This window comes from Drosophila elegans, unplaced genomic scaffold, assembly GCF_018152505.1.
Source record: "Drosophila elegans isolate 14027-0461.03 unplaced genomic scaffold, ASM1815250v1 contig_120, whole genome shotgun sequence".
NCBI lineage: Eukaryota > Metazoa > Arthropoda > Insecta > Diptera > Drosophilidae > Drosophila > Drosophila elegans.
Window position 1 is genome coordinate 175,554 of NW_024545485.1, and position 23,029 is coordinate 198,582.

General features: G+C 40.7%; 1 protein-coding gene across 1 annotated transcript in view; it reads right to left on the minus strand.

Moving 5' to 3' along the window:
• LOC108148313 (coiled-coil domain-containing protein 40) overlaps positions 1–22,761 on the minus strand; it is a 151,531-nt gene extending 128,770 nt beyond the window's left edge. Inside the window, exon 1 of the mRNA XM_041708874.1 lies at positions 22,211–22,761. Within this exon, the coding sequence (XP_041564808.1) occupies positions 22,211–22,672 (462 nt within the window). The 5' untranslated portion in view covers positions 22,673–22,761. The remainder of the gene's footprint in view (positions 1–22,210) is intronic.
• Positions 22,762–23,029: the final 268 nt, after the last annotated feature.

Consider the following 23,029-nt stretch of genomic DNA (forward strand, 5'->3'; position numbering starts at 1 on the left):
CATTGCCCAGGTCGAAGCATGGCAACCAGATGCTGCTAGTTCTGATAGATAGGTTCTCAAAATGGACAGAATTGGTGCCACTGCGAGCAGCAACGGCAGAATCACTTCAAAAGGCGTTCCGAGAAAGAGTCATCGCTAGGTTCGGAGTCCCGAAGGTGGTAATAACGGACAATGGAGTTCAGTTTGCCAGCCGTGCATTCAAAAAATTCCTCAGCGAAATGGGCATTAAGCAACAATTCACGGCACCATATACACCGCAGGAGAATCCGACGGAAAGAGCAAACCGGACAGTTAAAACCATGATAGCGCAGTTTGCGGGACAGAACCAGAGGAATTGGGACGAGAAGTGGCCGGAGATTATGCTAGCGGTAAATTCAAGTACGTCGGAGTCAACAGGGTACTCCCCGTGTTTCCTCACGCAGGCTCGAGAGCCTCGACTGCCCAGCGCCCTGTACGACAGGGAAACCATCGGCACGGGAAAGCAGACGGAAACGCCTGAAGATAAGGCCAATAAGATGAAGGAGATCTTCGAAATTGTGCGCCGGAACATGGAGAAGGCTGCTCAGGACCAAGCCAGGCATTACAATCTACGAAGGAGGCAATGGAATCCAACGATAGGGGACACAGTCTGGGCAAAGGAGCACCATCTGTCAAAGGCAGCCGAGGGTTTCGCGGCAAAGCTAGCGCCGAGATACGACGGACCGTACACGGTAATAGACTTCGTCTCACCAGTCATTTGTAAAATCCGCCACAAGGATACACAAAAAGAACGAACAGTCCACGTCAGTGAGCTTAAACAACAAACACAAGAACTCGGTACAGACAAGCAAGGACAACACAAGCAGGCAACAACATCAGGTGGTGCGGACTATAGCGTCGGGCATAAGCCAGAGTCTATATAGACCGCAGGATAACACGAGCATGCAACGACAAAAAGTACAAACTATATCGTCGGGCATAAGCCAGAGTCTATATAGACCGCAGGATAACACGAGCATGCAACGACAAAAGGTACAGACTATATCGTCGGGCATAAGCCAGAGTCTATATAGACCGCAGGATAACACGAGCATGCAACGACAGAACGTACGGACTATATCGTCGGGCATAAGCCAGAGTCTATATAGAACGCGTGGCAACACAAACAGCAACAAGTAGTGCGGACTATAGCGTCGGGCATAGGCCAGAGTCTATATAGAACGCGGGATAACACGAGCATACGAGGACAAAAGGATGCGGACTATAGCGTCGGGCAAATACCAGAGTCTGTATAGAACGCATGACTCACAAGAAGCCAACAACAACAAAAGGTGCGGACTATAGCGTCGGGCATGGGCCAGAGTCTATATAGAACGCATGACAACACAAGAAGCAAACAACAACAAGTAGTGCGGACTATAGCGTCGGGCATGGGCCGGAGTCTATATAGAACGCAGGAAACAAGGAGGTACAGTGACCCAGACCACGAGGCAAACTGATTCTGCGTCGGGCATAAAGCCAGAGTCATCAGTAGGACGCCGCATGGAATAAGGTGATGCACATGTTGGTTACCGTAGCGTCGTTAGAGTCTATACGGCACACAAACTGAAACTACTACTGATCGAGGGAAGGAAACGGCACGATTAGTACGTGTGCACAGGAGCTCATACCGTAGCGTCGTTAGAGTCTATACGGCAGAAACAAGACTAAAGGCAGCGTCGACCGAAGTAGAGGGAGAGACGGCACAGCAAAGCTGAACCGTAAAACCCAAGCGGCGACGAACTCACACGGGGAAGGGCGACATGAGAGAAGCAACGGGATCGCAAGCAAGAGCAAGAGAACAGCCGAAGAAGGGATGCCCGAGGGAAATAACGGGAGGGTCATAAGGAATGACCAAGAACCGAGTCATCGTCAGGAGAGCCGCCAGCAAGAGGGGCCAATTCGAAAAGGAGAGTCAATATGAGCGCACGCGTGACAAGAGCTGAGGCCCGCAGGAGGATGGCTGCCGAGAACTTGGCAGGATCCGGACCGGGGCAAGGACGGTCGGAGGACAGGCCTGTCGTCCGGCCCCCGAACCCCGGACGGATCCCAAGGACCCGACGACGGTCGGAGGCGTCATCGCCGGAGCCCACCGTCAGTTCCGATAGTGACGTGGTGATGGTGGACGATCCGACGATGGAGGCCAGGAGGTGGCGGCTGCGGAAGGCCGCGGGGCCCGAGGGGAGTATTCCCCATGGCTCGGAGGGCAGGGTCCACCAGGAATCTGCCGACGATGACCATGCAGCCGAGGCCCGCCGAACAGAGGCCATAATAGCGGAGTACCGCCGCCAGCATGAGCGGAGGCAGCGAGAGGCTGCGCGCAAGGAAGCCATCCAGCGTAAGGAGCAGGAATCTCGGGCAGAGTGGGAAGCGGCGCTGAGAGCTGCCGAGGAGGAGGAGCGCCGGATATGGGGCGACCCAGTCCTCCTCAAGGAAGTGCCACCCCAGGCGGAGGGGGCGCCCGAGGTTCCCCTGACCCCGAGGTACGTCGCGGAGCCAAGGGAACGGGCAGCGGACCCAGCGGAGGAGGAGAACCAAACCCCGTCCCCACCCCCATGGATCCCGGCACGCCCACCTACCCCGAGGTATTGCCCCGAGTGGGAAGAGGCAGCATCGGAGGAGGAGCAAGAGGAGCGGCGGCAGCAGGAGGAGCAGCGGCAGCAGGAGGAGCGGCGGCAGCAGGAGGAGCGGCGGCAGAGGAGCGGGGAGCAGGAGGAGCAGCGGCAGCAGGAGGAGCGGCGGCAGCAGGGGCGGCGGCAGCAGGAGGGACCTCCGGGTTACGCCCGGATGGACATCCCGGTGGCCCACGTCAGCCAGGCGATCGGCTCCTTTGAGGCGGAAGGACGCGTGTGGAGGCAGCACACCGTCACCTGGACGTGGCCGGACGGGGCCACTGTAGCGACGGAGGAGGAAGGAGCCCAAGTGTGGGAGGAACCCCGGGGTAGCTGTCGGGATCCACGGTTGTGGAGGACCGCAGTCCCAGGGGGCCCCGCCGGAGTCGTGGCGCCGACGCTGACGCCGACCCCAACCCCATCTCCGCTGGCTTCGCCGGAGGTAGTCGCCGCTCAGCAAGGAAGGGTTGAGCAGGAAGGTCTTCCCGCCGAGGATGTGGTGGAAAAAGGGCCGTGGGTGTGGCCGGACCCGGTGGCACCCCCGAGGCCAATCCTGAAGCGGCAGTATTCCGCGCCGGTGGTGGAGACGAGGCCCGCGTTCATGCGGCAGTCCTCAGCGCCGGACCCGAGGCGCTGGAGGGAAGTCGTCGAGGTGGACTGGCCGGAGGGAATCCCCGACGCCCCAGCGGTCGTAGCAGCACGAAGGCGAGGAGGAAAGAGGTGCGTCCTGGTGCAGCAGGGCGGCCGCATGTTCCGGGTGCGGGTCGGACCGTTGGGGATCAGGGTATTTACCCAGTAACAAATAAAAAAAAAAAGGAAACATAAAACTCAAATTTGCACTGGTACAGGGAAAAAAAAAAAAAAAAAAAAAAACACACACGCAGCCACACAAATGAAAACACAAAAAAAAAAGGTGGATGTATATTGTCCATATAAAAAAAAAAAATATGTGATGCATCTGAAAAAAAAAAGGGGTGAAGTCAGTAGGAGTTAAAGCAAAAAAAATGCGGTGTACTTACACAGTAAAAATATGAAACGGGATGAGGGGTCCAACCGAAAAGGGGGGGTGAGGCGAAGCACGTGTCGTCCAAATGTTGGGCAGTTTTGTCTTCAGGCAAAGGGAATGCTGAAACGAAGAGAGAAGGGTCAGATCGGGTTGTTGAAACAAACGGCTCACTTACGAGAAGTTGCTTGGGCCAACCGGGAGGGGGAGAGGGTGCAGGAGAAGGCGCATCACCCTCTTCGTCAGGTCCCGAACGCTAAAAAAAGGAGAAAAGAACAGAGAGAAAGGAGAAAAGGAGAAATTAGAAAACTTACCCGGAGAAAATGTCCTCATCTGCCCAAAGGGATGGGGGCGCTTCGATTTATGACCGATTGGCGCTGCACGATAGTGTCGATCGGCGGGCACAAATACTGGAAATATCGACACAGGGAGTCACACCGTGGAACGTGGCAACACCACGTTGGGTCACGGAACCGATAGCAACTGGAGACCGATCGATTTGACGGAGAGTGACCATACAACAGAGAGTCACACGAGAGACTATCGATAACACCGATAACGACTGGAGACCGATCGGCGCGATGTAGAGTGGCCATCCGACGGAGAAGACATATCGGGAATTCAAAAATAAAATCATCGGGCGGGAATTCAAAGTCTACGGGGGAAACGTCTGGGCGGGAATTCAAAAGTCTACGGGGGAAACGTCTGGGCGGGAATTTAAAGTCTACGGGGAAAACGTCTGGGCGGGAAATTTAAAATCTGGAAGGAGGATCGGCGCTGTGGAACTCCATAAGGAGCTGTGAGCGTCGTGGGAAACATCTGGAAGAGCGAGTCGACTGGAAGACTACAGGCGAACGAGGACAAGTACGAGGAGAGACACGTCGAGGGAAGGATGTCAGAATGTGGAGTATACCAAGGCAGAGAGAACAGCGAGTCTCGTTTTCATTCCCGAAGTAAGGGGAGAATGTGAGGAGTTGAATAACTCCCCACAAGTTAAGAAGCAAGCAGAGTAAGCGCATGCAAGCAGTGGCCTACCAGTTACCAGTTACGCGGCGAATTCACCCGTAGTAACGGTAGTGCGGAGAGAGAGAGTGGTGAACTGAGCACCAGACAAAGCCAAGGAGAGTCCGAGAGGGACAGCAATACGAAGAGAGCGGCGAAGGGCCGTGGGCAGAAGGAAGTAACGGGACGGCACCGGACTTTGGACCCTGATATTGGTGCCGGGCGCAGAGGGCGAAAGGTCGAACGGTAAAACCGTGGACTTTGGACCAGGAGGCAAGGAGACGCCGATAACTAGCGGTAAATGGAGGCCTATATAAACCGGCCGAGCACAGGAAGCTGGATCAGTCGATTTCTATCAAGTCAACAAGTAACAGTCATCAAGTGAACAAGTAACCAGTGAAACATTGTGAAGGAGCAAGTAAAGCCGTGCGGAGTCATCAAGGAAACAAGATCGCTACGTCGAGACGTTCGGGACTTAGAGCTAAAGTCTCCGAATTGAGACACAGGTAGCTGAGGTCCTTACGGCATCACACGGCTAAGTCCAGGCGCTTTGTTACAACTTCTGTCGCGATTTGAGCTTGGCATCCCACCCGGCGTGTCCGACAAAGTGAACAAATAGAGTCCTTCGACGAAGAACCGTGGGCTCAGAAGCAAAGTGTCCAGAACTAGCTACCTGCCTACAAGGACTGCATTGGCGAACTCCGGCGTATGCCTGATCGTCCTGCAGGAACTGTACAAGGTCCTGGTGCGACTAGCCCGGAAGGACGCGCGTTTGTTCAGCTGGTGTCTCGAAAGGCGTATGCGTTGAGAGCACAGCGGTCCACCGCTAGAGTCCCAGAACGGCAGCTTACCGAGTCGCCAACAAGGAGCGGAGCTGGTCGAGATAGCTGGAGGCGGACAAGGACAACGAGGACCCCAGGACGACGAAAACGAGCGTCGAGCGAGCAGCCCACACTTCGAATTCTTAAGCCTGCGGCAGAGAGGTTAGGGCGGAAGCGTTCGTCTAGAACCTGGCGTTTGACCCAGGGACTGCGTTGGCGGCTTCCGGCGTACGCCTGAACCGTCAGGTAGAAACTGAGCCGACGTCCGGTGCGACCGGCCGGGACAGAGCAAGGGACAGGAGGCTGCGGCTGCGAAAGGCGTACGCCTTGAGAGCACAGTGCCTGTTCACCCTAGTCTGGGAACGGTGACGCATCCCTAGTCCCTGTAAACCCGCCGAGCCAAGGGTAGCAGAAGACATCGCAAGCAAAACCGGCGAGGAAGACACCACTTCGCAGCCGGCACGATCCAGAGAGGCGTTCAACGTGGGAAGGAGACGACGGCAGGACGTGATTCTACATAACCAGTTCACCACCCCGGCCGAGGGTCAAGTCGGCGAATAAAAGATCACTGCATACTCCCAATCTTTCTGTGTGTTTTCACTGGTCAAAAGGGCGGTCACGTATATATAAATTTGGTGGGACGAACACTTACATCTTCTGAGCTAGCCGCACGACATTCGTAGCGAGCAGATAATAAAGAAAATCAGTTCGTTACACTACGCAGGACGCAACTCCCTCGGCCCAAGTCCTTTGGACTGGGCACTTATACACCGACGTAACAGAATTGGCGCCCAACGGAGGATCCTTCGCATCCTTAGAACTAGGACTTTTAACATCTAAAGATTTTTTTTGTTTTACGTATTAAAGGTTACGATTTCAAAATCGGAATACCGGATGTAGGGAATATCTGAAAAATTACATGCAAGACATAATTTTCAATTTTGCTGAACAAAGATCAAAAATAATTTGTGTCGACACTTAAAATTCCTCTTACATATAAAGTCCCCAACTTCAGCGACAGTCAGAATTGAGAAAGGCCGCTCAGTCGGAACTTTGTCTCAGAATAGCCGTGCGACTTTATGACTCATTTCAATATCTAGTAAAATCATTTGTCTTTGTTTTATTAATAGAAAAATTCAATGTGCTTTAATTGAAAAATTTGTAGTCCTTATATAATATTATTAAATCAGTGCAAGACCGACATAGCATTTTTGGGGAACCAACTTAATTTTTTTTCTCTGGCCGACGCTAACCGCTTGAACCAGGCAAGAACCAGGTCGCTCGAGAGGTTCGCGTCCAGAGGCAACCGATTGACTAAGAGGGGGAGGGGGCGAATAGACCAGATCCGTACAAACCGACACTATCCGTTTGAACCAGGCAAGAACCAGGTCGCTCGAGAGGTTCGAGTCTGAACGGATTCCACCAATACAAGGGCGGGAGGACTGAATCTATCTTTCTAGCCGACGCTATCCGCTTGTACTAGGAATGAACCAGGTCGTTCGACAGGTCTACCTGTTTCCGACGACTGGGCGGGAGGGGGTTTCGGACAGTTCCTTCTACGGGGAATCAGCACTCCGGAGGAGGCTGTAGTCCTGGGAAGAGGTCAGAAGGACATAAATGGAACTGGTGTCTCCGGTGGAGACCAGTTGAATCCTATCATTAAATTCACTTATTTAGGGACCTTTTTTATAACTTCTTGGGGGCTTAATTTCGAACGGTTTCTTGACCCATAAACAACTTCCAATGCCATCGAACCCGATTTAAAAATGTCTGTATTCTTTTCATAATATAATTGTCAAATAAAACTGCTGTGGTATGCAAAAACAATCAAGCAGCATAAAAAGTGAACGAACACATACATATATTTGTCCAGTCTTTTTGAGTCGCGTCTTGGCTCAAGTGTCTTTATCGTCTTCATTCGAATTGGTAATTTGAAGATTTACCTCAATTGTTTGGAATTATTATATTTTTCTGATTTAACAATAAAAAAAAGTATGGCAGGCGTGTGCCACTATCAAGGTTGATTATTGTTTATTTATTGTTTATTTATTGTTTAATTACTTCGGCACGAGCCACGAGACCTTGAAATAAGAAGATAGGTCAGTAAACGGCAGGGAAGAGGAAGAAGGTAACGTTGACAATACCGCCTACTATGACTGCAAGGGCTTCTACCTCGGCCGCAAAACAGGCCTGGAGAGCAAGACAAACCGTGACAATTAGCGATCAACAGGCACAGGAACAGTCGGTCAGCTTTGGCAGCAAGCTAGATAATTTAGGAAGCCTGGCAGAGTACCACAGTTCCACCATGGAGGAGTCGTCAGGAGCTGTAGGTTCACCCCCTACAGCTCCTGACGACTATTGCTTAGGACCACCACAAGGAAGGTCCAGCGTGCTACCTAATACAGGAGCACGGTCACGGCCGTCGGAGTCAGAAAGCAGGCTGGAACGAATGATGTCTGCGCTGATCATGCAAGGCAACGAGTTAAGGGCTACTGAATTAATTACCCAGATAATTAATCGACGAACAAAAGTTGCAGAAATGAGTAAATCACAATTCGGTAATCCATAAACACTCGGAGACATGCCTGCACAAAACAGCACTTCTCGGCCGGCACGCTCGAGCCGCTGTGAGCGTCAACTTAACACCGAAACAGGAGGGTCAGCACCGCCGCCAGGACTTAATTCACTGGACCAACATAATCAGAATGATGAATGTCACCATAAAAAAGTTAATGGAACAACGACAGGGATATAACGAGAGTTTGGAGGATTATATTTCTGCGATGCACAATTTGCAGCTTAAACTAAGAAATATGATTCCAGAATCCAACCTTGTGGAGATATTGAAAGATAACCTAAATTCTCAAATGGGAACCTTTTTGTTGGCGTCAAGCATATCTACATTAGCCGAGTTTAAGAGGGAAGGAATGCGTGTCGAAAAATGGTTGAAGGACAAGAGGTCGCGCCCGCGGCACGTTAACGAGATCATAAATGAATCAGAAGAAAGATACGAGGCCGATGATTACCAAGTAGAGGCTATTCAGAACAACCGGCCACCGAAGGGTGCTGGAATGATAAAGCCAGCAAGAGGAAATCCATCTCGTCAAAACATGGACAAGAGAACCTTGGAGCCAATGGGAACAGAACCCGGAGGAGAATGCACGTCCCCGTTTCAAACATACCTTTGCTATACGTGAAATAAGCCGGCGGACTTTTATCGCCACCGTAAAATTGTAAACGGAAAAGGGTGCCAAGCCCGGTTCCATGCAACGCAGTGTCACTATTGTGGTAAAAACGACTCTTATCACTCTTCTCACTCTTTTTTTACGGAAAGGTCTGATCGGAGAGCCGGGGACGACCGGTCAGAAAAACGACACCCCGAGACAATAAAAGAGGCGATCTCAAACCCCGCACAGATATCGTCTCATAGGGGCGAGTGCCAACTGTATTGGCAAAGAAGCAGAGCTGCTTTTACAACGGAGGCAGCATAAGGTGCAAAAATGACAATTACTTCATTATTACTATTTCAATTTCGGCAAAACAATAAACGACACCCATCAATAGTAAACAAACAATTAAATGCAAGCAAAAGACCAACGTTTCTATTTGTACCAAAAAGAAGCCGCAGCTAGAAGTGCTACCGTCAACCGTCGCGAGTGCCGTTTTCACTCTTCTCTTCCTTGCAATTCGTATCGCCATAAAGCAAATAACTTCTTTCTTTCTTCTCTTTGTGAAATAAGATCAACATCGTGCAATTGCCCAAGAAATGACAATTAACATGATTACTTTTATATAAATTAATCCAAAACTTTAGTAATAATGTTAAGTGAATTTGCACAAATATAAATATATTTCTTGCAAATGTGTATAATTAATTTTCCAAACCCAGAATACCACAATGAGAGCTCTCGTCGATGGAAATAAAAAGGGGTAAGTGAGTTGCGTTCGACTTACTGTCTAGCAAAAGTATATATATATATATATTTAGACATATGCGTATATACCTATATCTATTTGCAACTTAAACATTTAGATATAAATCGACTCCTCATACATTAAATTTAAAGTCCTGTAAGATATTATATTTATAAATTAACTCAAAATATTATTCTTTGGCTCCCTAATTTACTCTTTCATTTGTCAATTAAATGCGCACCTTTTTAAATGCAAAATCTTTTCAAGAAATGATAATATGAACGTTTATAAAAGGGGGAGCTGGCGCAAATGGAAAAAATCGGGTCAAGAACAATGACGTAACTTTTGACTGACGACATTGACATTGGGGGATCGCATTGCAGTGGCCGGCGGTGATCATTGGCATACGGGAGGTATGAAGGGGAAGGGGAAAACAGCCACACGCTGCCGATCGAAATTCGGTCAAGCGCTCGAGATGCCAAAGAACCGACCCCATCCGGCGAGCTGAGCCGGCACCCAGCGTGCCTACCCAGGACGCAACTTCCTTGGCCCAAGTCCTTTGGACTGGGCAATAATACACCGACGTAACAAACAGCAAAGTTATAATTTTTTTGTATTTATTTTTTCGATTGTTTCTATGGGAGCTATATGCTATAGTCGTCCGATTTTGATGAAATTTAAAACGTAATTCTGAAATATTTAAAAAAAAATTAAAAAACAGCAAAGTTATAATTTTTTTTATTTATTTTTTCGATTGTGCCCATGGGAGCTATATGCTATAGTCGGTTGATCCGGCTCGTTCCGACTTTTATACTACCTGCAATAGAAAGACAACTTTTGGGAAAGTTTCACGCAGATAGCTTTAAAACTGAGAGACTAGTTTGCGTAGAAACGGACGGACAGACGGACGGACAGACGGACATGGCTTGATCGACTCGCTTAGTGATGCTGATCAAGAATATATATACCTTATAGGGTCGGAAATGTCTCCTTCACTGCGTTGCAGGCTACAACAACAAGCATAAATACAAACTGTGGTATGACCTCACTAGCCGCAGTTTACTGTCCTTCACGATTTTCTGTCACCGAAAACCAAAGTATGCACTTCCTTAGTTCACTAGGAGTCCGGTTCCTAGCAGCAGGTGACTATAGGGCGAAGCATACTCACTGGCGATCTCGCCTTCTAATCCCGAAAGGCAGTCAACCATACAGCGGGATTCTCCAACAAAGCAATAAACTGGACTTTGTCTCGCCAGAAAGACCAGCTTACTGGCAAACTCATTCAAATAAACAGTCAAATTTAATATACTTTGTCATCACGAGAAGATTTCACGGTAGTCTCATCTGATTTATCATCCGACCACTCACCTGTACTTATACACCTCTTTGCGCGCCCTCAGCTATTCAAAAACTCACAGTTCTTAGCAACGAACACACATTACAAATCAACATTGATCCAATCATCAAAAGCACTAAGGACAGAGATGACACAGTTAAAAACCTGGAAACACTGCTTGTATCTACGCAACACCAAAATCACAGCAACAATTATATTGAGCAATTAGTCAGGGAACAGCGCCTTCTCCGGCGAGACTGGCAATCCAGTAGATTACCATCTGGACACAAAAAAATTAGTAGCTGACACACGCATGCTTTCTTGAATACTGAGGCAAGAAGAAAAGCAGGCCCCAGAAACTTTTTTTCTAAAATTATCACCGACGAACACAAGAATCCCAATCTGCACACTGGGCCAGCGGATCCGAGTTTTGGACAGAAAAATGTTTTTTTTGGGAAATAAGTAGTGGGCCCTTTTAATATACATTAAGATAATTTGTGCCTTAACATAATTTCATTGAATGGACTTTTTTTTACATATTTTAAAAAATTTAATTTCATGAAAAATTATATAGTCAATGAAATTAATTAAAATGGCAAAAAAAAAAAAAAAAAAAAAAAACTTAGCTGGATTTCTAACTTATTTTAAAAATATCGACAAATACTTTAGAAAATAATGCATTTTTGCGCAATAGGGTACTTTACTATAATTCTTTCTTACTTTTGGGTACCCTCTGGAAAGTAAGTGATTCCTTCAAAAATAAGTTCTTTGATCAATTAACTATCAAAAATAACCCGCTGAATTTGCGCGGTTTTGCTGTAGTTTTCGAGAATCGCCGTATTAAGTATGAACTTAATTTGAAACAAAGGCAGTTTTGAATGTTTAATGCATCCATCTGGAGCCCAAAGGTATGCTGCATCCCTTATATTTTCTCATACTCATAAAATACATACACAGAACGTATAATAATGCATACCCTGAAAAGCCTTTTAACATCATCATAAAGCATTTATATATTCTCATACTCATAATGCATACACTGGAGGAGGGCCGTTATGTATCATCATAAAGCATTTTAAATATTCTATTCTATTTCTATGGGAGCTATATGATATAGTCGTCTAATTTTAATGAAATTTAAACTATAATTCTAAAACATTTAACCAATACTATATGTCAAACAACTAAAAAAAAACAGCAAAGTTATCATTTTTTTGTATTTTTTTTCCGATTGTTCCTAAGGGAGCTATATGATTAAGTCGTCCGATTTTGATGAAATTTAAACCGTAATTCTGAAATATTTAACCGTCTGTCCGTTCCTTTCTACGCAAACTAGTCTCTCAGTTTTAAAGCTATCTGCATGAAACATTCCCATAAGTTGTCTTTCTATTGCAAGTAGTATATAAGTCGGAACGAGCCGGATCAACCGACTATAGCATATGGCCCCCATAGGAGCAATCGGAAAAATAAATAAAAAAAATTATAACTTTTGTGTTTTTATACCCTTGTTACAAAGTGTCCAAAGTGTCCAACCATTTTACAAAGTAGACAACTTTCCTTTACAGTGGTATTTACCACTTTTTTAAAAACTTTCTTTTCATCATGTAGTGCTGAGCTAAGAGAACTCACACGTTGCTCTAAAAATTCCATTACATCGATTAGTAATTGAATTTCCTTGGTTTTTTATACCCTTGCAGAGGGTATTATAATTTCAGTCAGAAGTTTGCAACGCAGTGAAGGAGACATTTTCGACCCTCTAAAGTATATATATTCTTGATCAGCAACACTAGGCGAGTCGATCTAGCCATGTCCGTCCGTCTGTCCGTCAGTCCAACTGTCTGTCTGTCCGTCGGTCCGTCCGTTTTTACGCAAACTAGTCTCTCAGTTTTAACGCTATCTGCATGAAACTTTCCCAAAGTTGTCTTTCTATTGCATATAGCTCCCATAGGAACAATCGAAAAAATAAATAAAAACAAAGTTATAACTTTGCTGTTTTTCATTTTTTTTTTAGTTCTATGACATATAGTAATGGTAAAATATTTCAGAATTACGGTTTAACTTTCATCAAAATCGGATGACTATAGCATAAAGCTCCCAAGGGAACAATCGGAAAAAAAACACAAAAAACAATATATAACTTTGCTGTTTTTAAATTTTTTTTTAGTTCTTCGACATATAGTAATGGTTAAATATTTTAAAATTACGGTTAAAATTTCATCAAAATCGGACGACTATATCATATAGCTCCCATAGAAATAATAAAAATATATAAAATAACTATCTAATAATTGAGCTGCAAATCATCATAGCTTCAATGTTTTTAAACATATACGCAAGTAAATCATAATTTTAATGTTTTTAAAAGTATTTAATTCTTGCAATAGTTGCAAGGATATATGAACTTCGGCTTGCCGAATATATTTGGTCAACGATTTAGGAGTTCTTCTTGACGCAAAATTAAATTTCGACTGTCATATAAAGACTACTGTTAATAAGGCTATGAGACTTCTTGGATTTATGAAACGATGGTCAAAAGAATTTGAGGAACCTTATACAACTAAATTATTATTTACTTCCCTTGTCCTAATTAGAATATTGAGCTCCCGTTTGGTGTCCTCAATAATATCAAGTACACATTGATCGTATTGAGTCGGTACAAAAAAAATTTCTTCTTTTCGACCTTCGGGGTTTGAACTGGGATCAAAACGTAAGGTTGCCTTCTTACTCTTGTACAGGGTGGCCCACAAAAGATTTGCGTTTTAAAATCGCTATAAAAAAACAACCAGTATATATTTTATCATATCAACAATGCAGCTTATGTAGTGGTGTTTCACTTCCTTCATATGGCGGCCTCGGCTGGCTGACCATTCGGTCGACCCAGTTTTTAAACACATTTTCGATGGTATGGCCCTCAATGGCCCTGATGGCGACTTCAATCTCGTGCTTTAGGTCGTGAATCGTCTCTGGTTGTCTCTGGTAGTCTCATCCTTGAGTTTTGCTTATTAACATAACCACCGAGGTGGAAATGGCCTCATCAGAAAACACTATTTTTCAGTAAAAATGGTCATCTTCGACCAAGCGCTCCTGAGCCCATTCCGCGAACCGAAAACGGCTTCAGCTGCTGAAGACGGAGGTCTTTGGTTTAAATCCGTTGCAGGAAAGTGCGCAAAATGCCAAGTTGACGTCGACAGATTGTCATTGACACTTTCGGCCACCGCAGCGATATTTTCGACCGAACTGGACGAGCACGTAAACGTGTTGTTTTATCCATCAACGATGTTATGTTATTAATAATTTAACAGTTCAGAATTACGCTTCTAATTTTATTAAAATCGGAAAAGTATCATATAGCTGCCTTTGGAACTATCGAAAAATTGAGCTGCAAATCATCACAGCTTCAATGTTTTTCAACATACAATTAATTAATTAATTTAATAATAATTAAATAATAATTTTAATGTTTTCAAGTATATATTTTTTTTTTTGCAATAGCTGCAAGGGTATATGAATTTCGGCTGGTTGAAGTATGCTTCATTGAAGCTCTTTCATTGTGAGAACTCTTCATATTCTTCAGATACTTTGAGCATTGATCAGCAGTATGTACGTATCCGCCGCACTTCAACATTCTTACCAACAACATCGACGACTTAATAACGACACCAGCAAAGCGTTTTGTCGCCTCTACCCGAGCCTGGCTGAGCATTTAAAGCACGCACTTTATTGACCAAACTTGCGTAAACAACACATCGTTTAATGTCTATTTTCAAAATATTTCTGATATGCGTACTAAATCGCAGTCTATTTTCCTGGAAACCACTGAGTGTGAATATGATTACGTTACATTAGATGGCTCTACTTAGATTTCTTTGACAATGAATTTTTCGATCCGAATCTCAACCAAGAATTTCGCTCTAGAGGTGGCGGCGCTCTTATAGCTGTGCCGCGTAATCTGCGTTGCGCTTCTATTCATCTCTTTAATGAGGACTCTCTCCTTGATCAAAATTGCATATCTCTCTCTGGACCTGCGGTGAAGATATTCCTAGTGGTATCATATATACCCCCGAGCAGTAGCTTCGAGCTGTGGACGATATTGCCCATAACTATCAGGATCTAGATGGAAATCAGTACATCTGCGTTCTGAACGACTTCAACCTTTATTTGTGTTTATTTGTGTGGGCTCATGATGCCTTGGCGTTGGTTCCCAGTAATTTACATCTGCCTCATGAAACTATAAAATACAATAAAATAAAAATAAATTTAAAAAGTGTCATAGGAGATAGCGGTCTGGAATTTAGACAAGCTTCGATCTTAGCTAGGAGAGTGGAAAGCTCTTCAAAAATGTAATTTCGTGTTGCTGTCGGACTGAACTTGGCGGACGAAATAAGCGAAGGCGGCAAGAAATTTCTTGGTCGTTAAATCGGATGTAGGCTCTAGATGGATGGCCTTCGTAGAAACACAGACAAAAGCCAACACACACCCCTTTGTAATGAGACAAGCTCTTCCGGTATAATTTTTTATGTCGAAAGGACAGGCGTAGTCCATCCCTGTACCTGCGTTCTCTTCTTGTGGATATTGCAGACCTTGCAGGAGTTTATAATTGTTTTTTAATCTAGGAACCCAGTATCTTGTCCGCGTGAGACGTAAAACTAACTGGTTACAGCCATGTAACTTAATGCGACGCGTAAATTTTACCGGCATCCGAGATAGTGAGCAATAGTGATTCGTACAGACGATAAAGACATACATTTTGACATAAACAAATTACTGGACAAACACACACATTTCTACCATATGAAAATATTAAGCTTGATTATAAAACATAAACATCATATACAAGAAGAAAGAAAGCAAACTTCGGCAAGCCGAAGTTCATATACCCTTGCAGCTATTGCAAGAATTAAACATTTTTGAAAACATTTAAATTATGATTTACTTGAGTATATGCTGAAAAACATTGAAACTATGATGATTTGCACCTCAATTATTAGATAGTTATTTTATACATTTTTATTATTTCTATGGGAGCTATATGATATAGACGTCCGATTTTGATAAAATTTAAACCGTAATTCTGAAATATTTAACCATTGCTATATGTCGAAGAACTAAACAAAAATTAAAAAACAGAAAAGTTATAGTTTTTTTTCATTTATTTTTCCGATTGTTCCTATGGGAGTTATATGCTATAGTCGTTATTTAACCATTACTAAATGTCGAAGAACTAAACAAAAAATTAAAAAACAGCAAAGTTATAAAAAAAGAGAGAGTATAAAGGAACGATGTTACAAAAACAACTAGAACCGAACGACTTTACATCATTTATGGAGAGCGAGCAGAATATTGTCAAAATCTAACAAAAACAACCAAGATGAGACAAATAATGAAACTAGAGACACTGCAGATCGAACGGAACAAAGTTTTAACAGACAACAAAAAAACAGCTGATTGGTTTGTAAACAAAACGAGTTCCCGCCAGCAATAAAATCACTATTGGCGAGGCGTCCAAAGTTCGCTCTTCCAATAGAGTAGAAGAAATTCCCTGTCTTAAAATACATTGCGGACGGAGAGGCAATCCTCAAAACTATTATTGACAAAGAGAAACAAGAAGAGGCGCGAACCCAAGACGACAAAAGATCAATCAAAGAAAGTGCATTTGATCGTGCAATACTAGACACAGTGGGACAAACAAGGAGATTTCTTAAAGAAAATGACGACATTTTTATATTGACCTCAGACAAAGGTAACAAAACGGTAGCTATGAACAAAGACGACTACAACCAAAAAATGAAGGACATATTAAAGAATATGAACACATACAGGACATTAAGGAAAGACCCCAAGTTGACCACCACAGCTTTACCACCACGAATATATGGACTACCCAAAATTCATAAAGAAGGAACCCCTCTACGACCAATCTGCACAACAACACATATATTGGCGACGATTAAATATTCATTTCATTTGACGTAATTTCATTATTTCCGAGTATACCGACAGATCTAGCCCTGGATATAATTAAAAACAAATGGACAAATATACAAAACACAGTAACACAGCAAACAATATTTATGGACATAATACAATTTTGTATTCAAGAAAACAGATATTTCAAATTTGAAAACAATTCTTACACACAATTAAAAGGAATGCCTATGGGATCGTCAGCCTCGCCGGTCATTGCAGATATTGCAAAGGAAACTCTCCTGGACAACACATTAGAAAAACTAAGACGACCTCCAAGATTACTGACAAAATATGTAGATGACCTGTTCGCAATCATTCAAGAGGATGACACTAAAACTACACTGACCACGCTCAACTCTTTCGCCAATAATATAAAATTTACAATGGAACTAGAAGAAAATGATCAATTAGCTTATTTGGACTCAGTAATAATTACACGTGGAAACCGATTAAAATTAAAATGGTACAACAAATATATATATGTAATACCCTCTGCAAGGGTATAAAAATTATAACTTTGCTGTTTTTATACCCTTGCAGAGGGTATTATAATTTCAGTCAGAAGTTTGCAACGCAGTGAAGGAGACATCTCCGACCCTATAAAGTATATATATTCTTGATCAGTACACTAGGAGCGTCGATCTAGCCATGACCGTCTGTTCGTCCGTCTGTCCGTCCGTTTGAATGCATGAAACTTTCCCAAAAGTTATCTTTCTATTGCAGGTAGCATATAAGTCGGAACAAGCCGGATCGGACGACTATAGCATATAGCTCCCATAGAAACAATCGGAAAAATAAATTTAAAAAATTATTACTTTGGTGATTTTTAATTTTTTTGTAAGATCTTCGAGATATAGTAATGGTTAAATATTTCAGAATTACGGTTTAAATTTCATCAAAGCTCCCATGGGAACAACAAAAATATTAAAAAAAAAAATTTTAAATTTAACCTTTTTTATTTTGTATTTTTTAAATTTCATCAAAGTCGGATGACTATAGCATATAGCTCCCATAGGAACAATCATAAAAATAATTGTGATGTATTTTATTTTTTTTTTAGTTTTTCTAGATATAGTAATGGTTAAATATTTCAGAATTCGGTTTAAATTTCATCAAAATCGGACGACTATAGCATATAGCACCCATAGGAACAATCATAAAAAGAAATAAAAAAAAATTATAACTTTGGTGTTTTAAAATTTTTTTTTAGTTCTTCGAGATGTAGTAATGGTTAAATATTTCAGAATTACGGTTTAAATTTCATCAAAATCGGACGACTATAGCATATAGCTCCCATAGGAACAATCATAAAAAGAAATAAAAAAAATTATAACTTTGGTGTTTAAAATTTTTTTTTAGTTCTTCGACATACAGTAATGGTTAAATATTTCAGAATTAAGTTTTAAATTTTATCAAAATCGGACGACTATAGCATATAGCTCCCATAGGAACAATCGGAAAAATACAAGAAAAAAAGAATAACATTGCTGTTTTTAATTTTTTTAGTTCTTCGACATATAGTACTGGTTAATTATTACAGAAATACGGTTTAAATTTCATCAAAGCTCCCATGGGAACAATAAAAAAATTAAAAAATAAAATTTAAAAATTTAACCTTTTATATTTTGTATTTTTTTTTAAATTCTTTTTGATTATGTAAAACGATATCATATAACTGCCATAGTAAATAAAATAATTGAGCTGCAAATCATCATAGCTTCAATGATTTTAAACATAAACGAAAGTAAATCATAACTTTAATGTCTTCAAGAATATTATATTTTTGCAATAGCTTCAAGAGTATATGAACTACGGCTTGCCGAAGTTTGCTTCAATTCTTGTTTTTGCATATTTTACTTCTAAACAAGAAAGGAGGCAAACTTAGGCAAGCCGAAGTTCATATACCCTTGCAGCTATTGCAAAAATTAAATATTTTTTAAAACATTAAATTATGATTTACTTGCGTATATGTCTAAAAACATTGAAGCTATGATGATTTGCAGCTCAATTATTATATAGTTTTTTTATATATTTGTATTATTTCTATGGGAGCTATATGTTATACTCGTCCGATTTTGATGAAATTTAAACCGTAATTCTGAAATATTTAACCATTACTATATGTCGAAGAACTAAAAGAAAAATTTAAAAACAGCAAAGTTATAATTTTTTTTGTATTTGTTTTACGATTGTTCCTATGGGAGCTATATGATATAGTCGTCCGATTTGGATGAAATTTAAACCGTAATTATAAAATATTTAACCATTACTATATGTCGAAAAACTAAAAAAAAATTAGAAACAAGAAAGAAAGCAAACTTCGGCAAGCCGAAGTTCATATACCCTTGCAGCTATCGCAAGTATTAAATATTTTTTAAAACATTAAAATTATGATTTACTTGCGTATATGTTTAAAAACATTGAAGCTATGACGATTTGCAGCTTAATTATTTGATTGTTCTTTTATATATTTTTATTATTTGTATGGGAGCTATATGATATAGTCGTCCGATTTTGATGAAATTTAACCATTGCTATATGTCGAAGAACTAAAAAAAAAATTTAAAAACAGCAAAGTTATAATTTTTTTTCAATTATTTTTCCGATTGTTCCTATGGGAGCTATATGCTATAGTCGTCCGATTTTGATGAAATTTTAACCATAATTCTGAAATATTTAACCATTGCTAGATGTTGAAGAACTAAACAAAAAATTAAAAAACAGCAAAGTTATAATTTTTTTTCAATTATTTTTCCGATTGTTCCTATGGGAGCTATATGCTATAGTCGTCCGCTTTTGATGAAATTTTAACCATAATTCTGAAATATTTAACCATTGCTTTATGTCGAAGAACAAAACAAAAAATTAAAAAACAGCATAGTTATAATTTTTTTCAATTATTTTTCCGATTGTTCTTATGGGAGCTATATGCTATAGTCGTCCGATTTTGATGAAATTTAAACCATAATTTTGAAATATTTAACCATTGCTATATGTCGAAGAACTAAACAAAAAATTAAAAAACAGCAAAGTTATAATTTTTTTCAATTATTTTTCCGATTGTTCCTATGGGAGCTATATGCTATAGTCGTCCGATCCGGCTCGTTCCGACTTATATACTACCTGCAATAGAAAGACAACTTTTGGGAAAGTTTCATGCAGATAGCTTCAAAACTGAGAGACTAGTTTGCATATAAACGGACGGACAGACGGACAGACGGACGGACAGACGGACATGGCTAGATCGACTCTACTAGTGATGCTGATCAAGAATATATATACTTTATAGGGTCGGAAACGTCTCCTTCACTGCGTTGCAAACTTCTGACTGAAATTATAATACCCTCTGCAAGGGTATAAACAGCAACGCTCCGGCTCGTTCCGACTTATATACTACCTGCAATAGAAAGACAACTTTTGGGAAAGTTTCATGCAGATAGCTTTAAAACTGAGAGACTAGTTTGCGTAGAAACGGACGGACAGACGGACGGACAGACTGACAGACGGACAGACGGACATGGCTAGATCGACTCGCCTAGTGATGCTGATCAAGAATATATTTACTTTATAGGGTCGGAGATGTCTCCTTCACTGCGTTGCAAACTTCTGACTGAAATTATAATACCCTCTGCAAGGGTATAAAAAAAAAGTAGGAAACGGATTCATTTCATTTCAACATACATTTTAGTATAAGAAGATAAAACAAATGTAAGCCATTAAAAAATATTAAATGGCTTAAAATCTACGAACATTTAAAAATTTCATTTTTTGGTGACCTAGCTGCCAATATTAGTAAAATAATCCGTCCGTTTCCACGCAAACTAGTCTCCCAGACTCAACTAGTCTATCTGCATGAAACGTTCCCAAAAGTTGTCTTTCTATTGCAGGTAGTACATAAGTCGGAACGAGCCGGATCGGACGACTAAAGCATATAGCTCCCATAGGAACAATCGAAAAAATAAATGAAAAAAATGTACACGCATGCTGTTTTTTAGTTTTGTTAGTAATGGTTAATTAGTTCAGAAATACGGTTAAGATGACTTGCAGATTAAAGTTTCGATAGTTTCGATGACAGCTATATGATATCGTTATCCGATTTCAATATTATTAAAAGCTTAATTTTGAACTGTCGAATTATTAATAAGTCAAAAAGAATTAAAAAAAAATAACAAGATAGAAAAGTTACATTTAAAAACTAAATTTGTATACCCTTGCAGAGGGTATTATAATTTCAGTCAGAAGTTTACAACGCAGTGAAGGAGACGTTTCCGACCCTATAAAGCATATATATTCTTGATCAGCATCACTAGTAGAGTCGATCTAGCCATGTCCGTCTGTCCGTCCGTCTGTCCGTCCGTCTGTCCGTCTGTCCGTCCGTTTATATGCAAACTAGTCTCTCAGTTTTAAAGCTATCTGCATGAAACTTTCCCAAAAGTTGTCTTTCTATTGCAGGTAGTATATAAGTCGGAACGAGCGGGATCGGACGACTATAGCATATAGCTCCCATAGGAACAATCGGAAAAAAAAATGAAAAAAAAATGATAACTTTGCTGTTTTTTAATTTTTTGTTTAGTTCTTCGACATATAATAATGGTAAAATATTTCCGATTTACGGTTTAAATTTCATCAAAATCGGACGACAATAGCATATAGCTCCCATAGGAACAATCGGAAAAATAAATGAAAAAAAATTATAACTTTGCTGTTTTTTAATTTTTTGTTTAGTTCTTCGAGATATAGTAATGGTTAAATATTTCAGAATTACGGTTAAAATTTCATCCAAATCGGACGACTATAGCATATAGCTCCCACAGGAACAATCGGAAAAATAAATAAAAAAAAATTATAACTTTTTTGTTTTTTAATTTTTTGTTTAGTTCTTCAACATATGGTAATGTTTATTTATTTCAGAATTATGGTTTAAATTTTATCAAAATCGGACGTCTATATCATATAGCTCCCATAGAAATAATAAAAATATATAAAATAACTATCTAATAATTGAGCTGCAAATCATCATAGTTTCAATGTTTTTCAGCATATACTCAAGTAAATCATAATTTAAATGTTTTCAAAAGTATTTAATTCATGCAATCAAAAAAAGAAATCAAAAATTGCACCATTCTTGCATTTTAAAAACAGCTGTTGTAGCGTTGTCAATAACAATATCGTTAAAAATCAGTATTTTCCGGAATTCCGGCAAATCATTTTAATCGCATTTATTTTAAATGCGGCATTTAGCCTTATGGGATTCCCTGTGTAAATAAATGCGGATTAGGCTTAATGCGTTTTAATGTGCTAAGATTGCAAAAATTATTTTCAAACATATTAAGGGTAGAAAATTAATAATATTAATATTAATTAATTGAATAGTTCGTAAAGCCTAATAAAATATTTTTTTTTTATAATTTTCTAAAGTATCTTTTCAACGCCTTAACGTCTAGAAATTTAGGAAACTTAAAAAAATATATTACCAATTAGTGTTGTAAACTGGTCCAGTATATAAGCAAGAAATTTAATAAAATGATATATTTACCTTTAAATCTGTGGGATTTCCAGATGCATTACCCAAATATTTCGTTTGTTCTATTTTGTAGTTTAGTTTTTCTATCATTTTCATTTTAATTTCAATTTGAGTGTGCATAGTTTTCAAATCATTTTGCAGTATACAAGATTTATTTTGAGAATTATTTAATTTTGACTTCGTACAATCATTATGTGTTCTTGCATTAAAAACAACACTTCTAAGTTTCTCGACCTCAAGCATTGATGACGCCATTTGATTTTGAACTTTTGATAACGATAAATCGACCCTACGTCGTCGCTCTTGTAACTTATTCAATAGTTTTAAGCGGTAAGATGTTGCCTTGTCAGTTATTAGATGGTCCTGTGCCAACTTTAATATGGCGTCATCAGACCGAAACTTTTGTGTCTGATATTTATCCAACGTAAAGTCAAATTTTCGGATTTCAGAAAATAGTCGGGAGCCGTCTCGCATTGCTTCTTGCAGATCTAATTCCGAACTATTTAAGAACTCTGGGAGCTCTTCTAATTTGCCTTGCAATCTGACAAGTGTTTCATTCTCATCTTGACCTTAGAAAAATAAAAATAAAACAATGTCATTTACAACATTTTCTGAAGGGTAACAAAAGAAAGCTGTCATAAAATTGGTTATAAGAACATCAAGAAAAAAACAAGATAGGAAGCTAACTTCGGCAAGCCAAATTTCATATACCCTTGCAGCTAAAAATTAAATGTTCTTGAACACATTAAAATTATGATTTACTTGCGTATATGTCTAAAAACATTGGAGCTATGATGATTTGCAGCTCAATTATTATATATGTAGTTATTT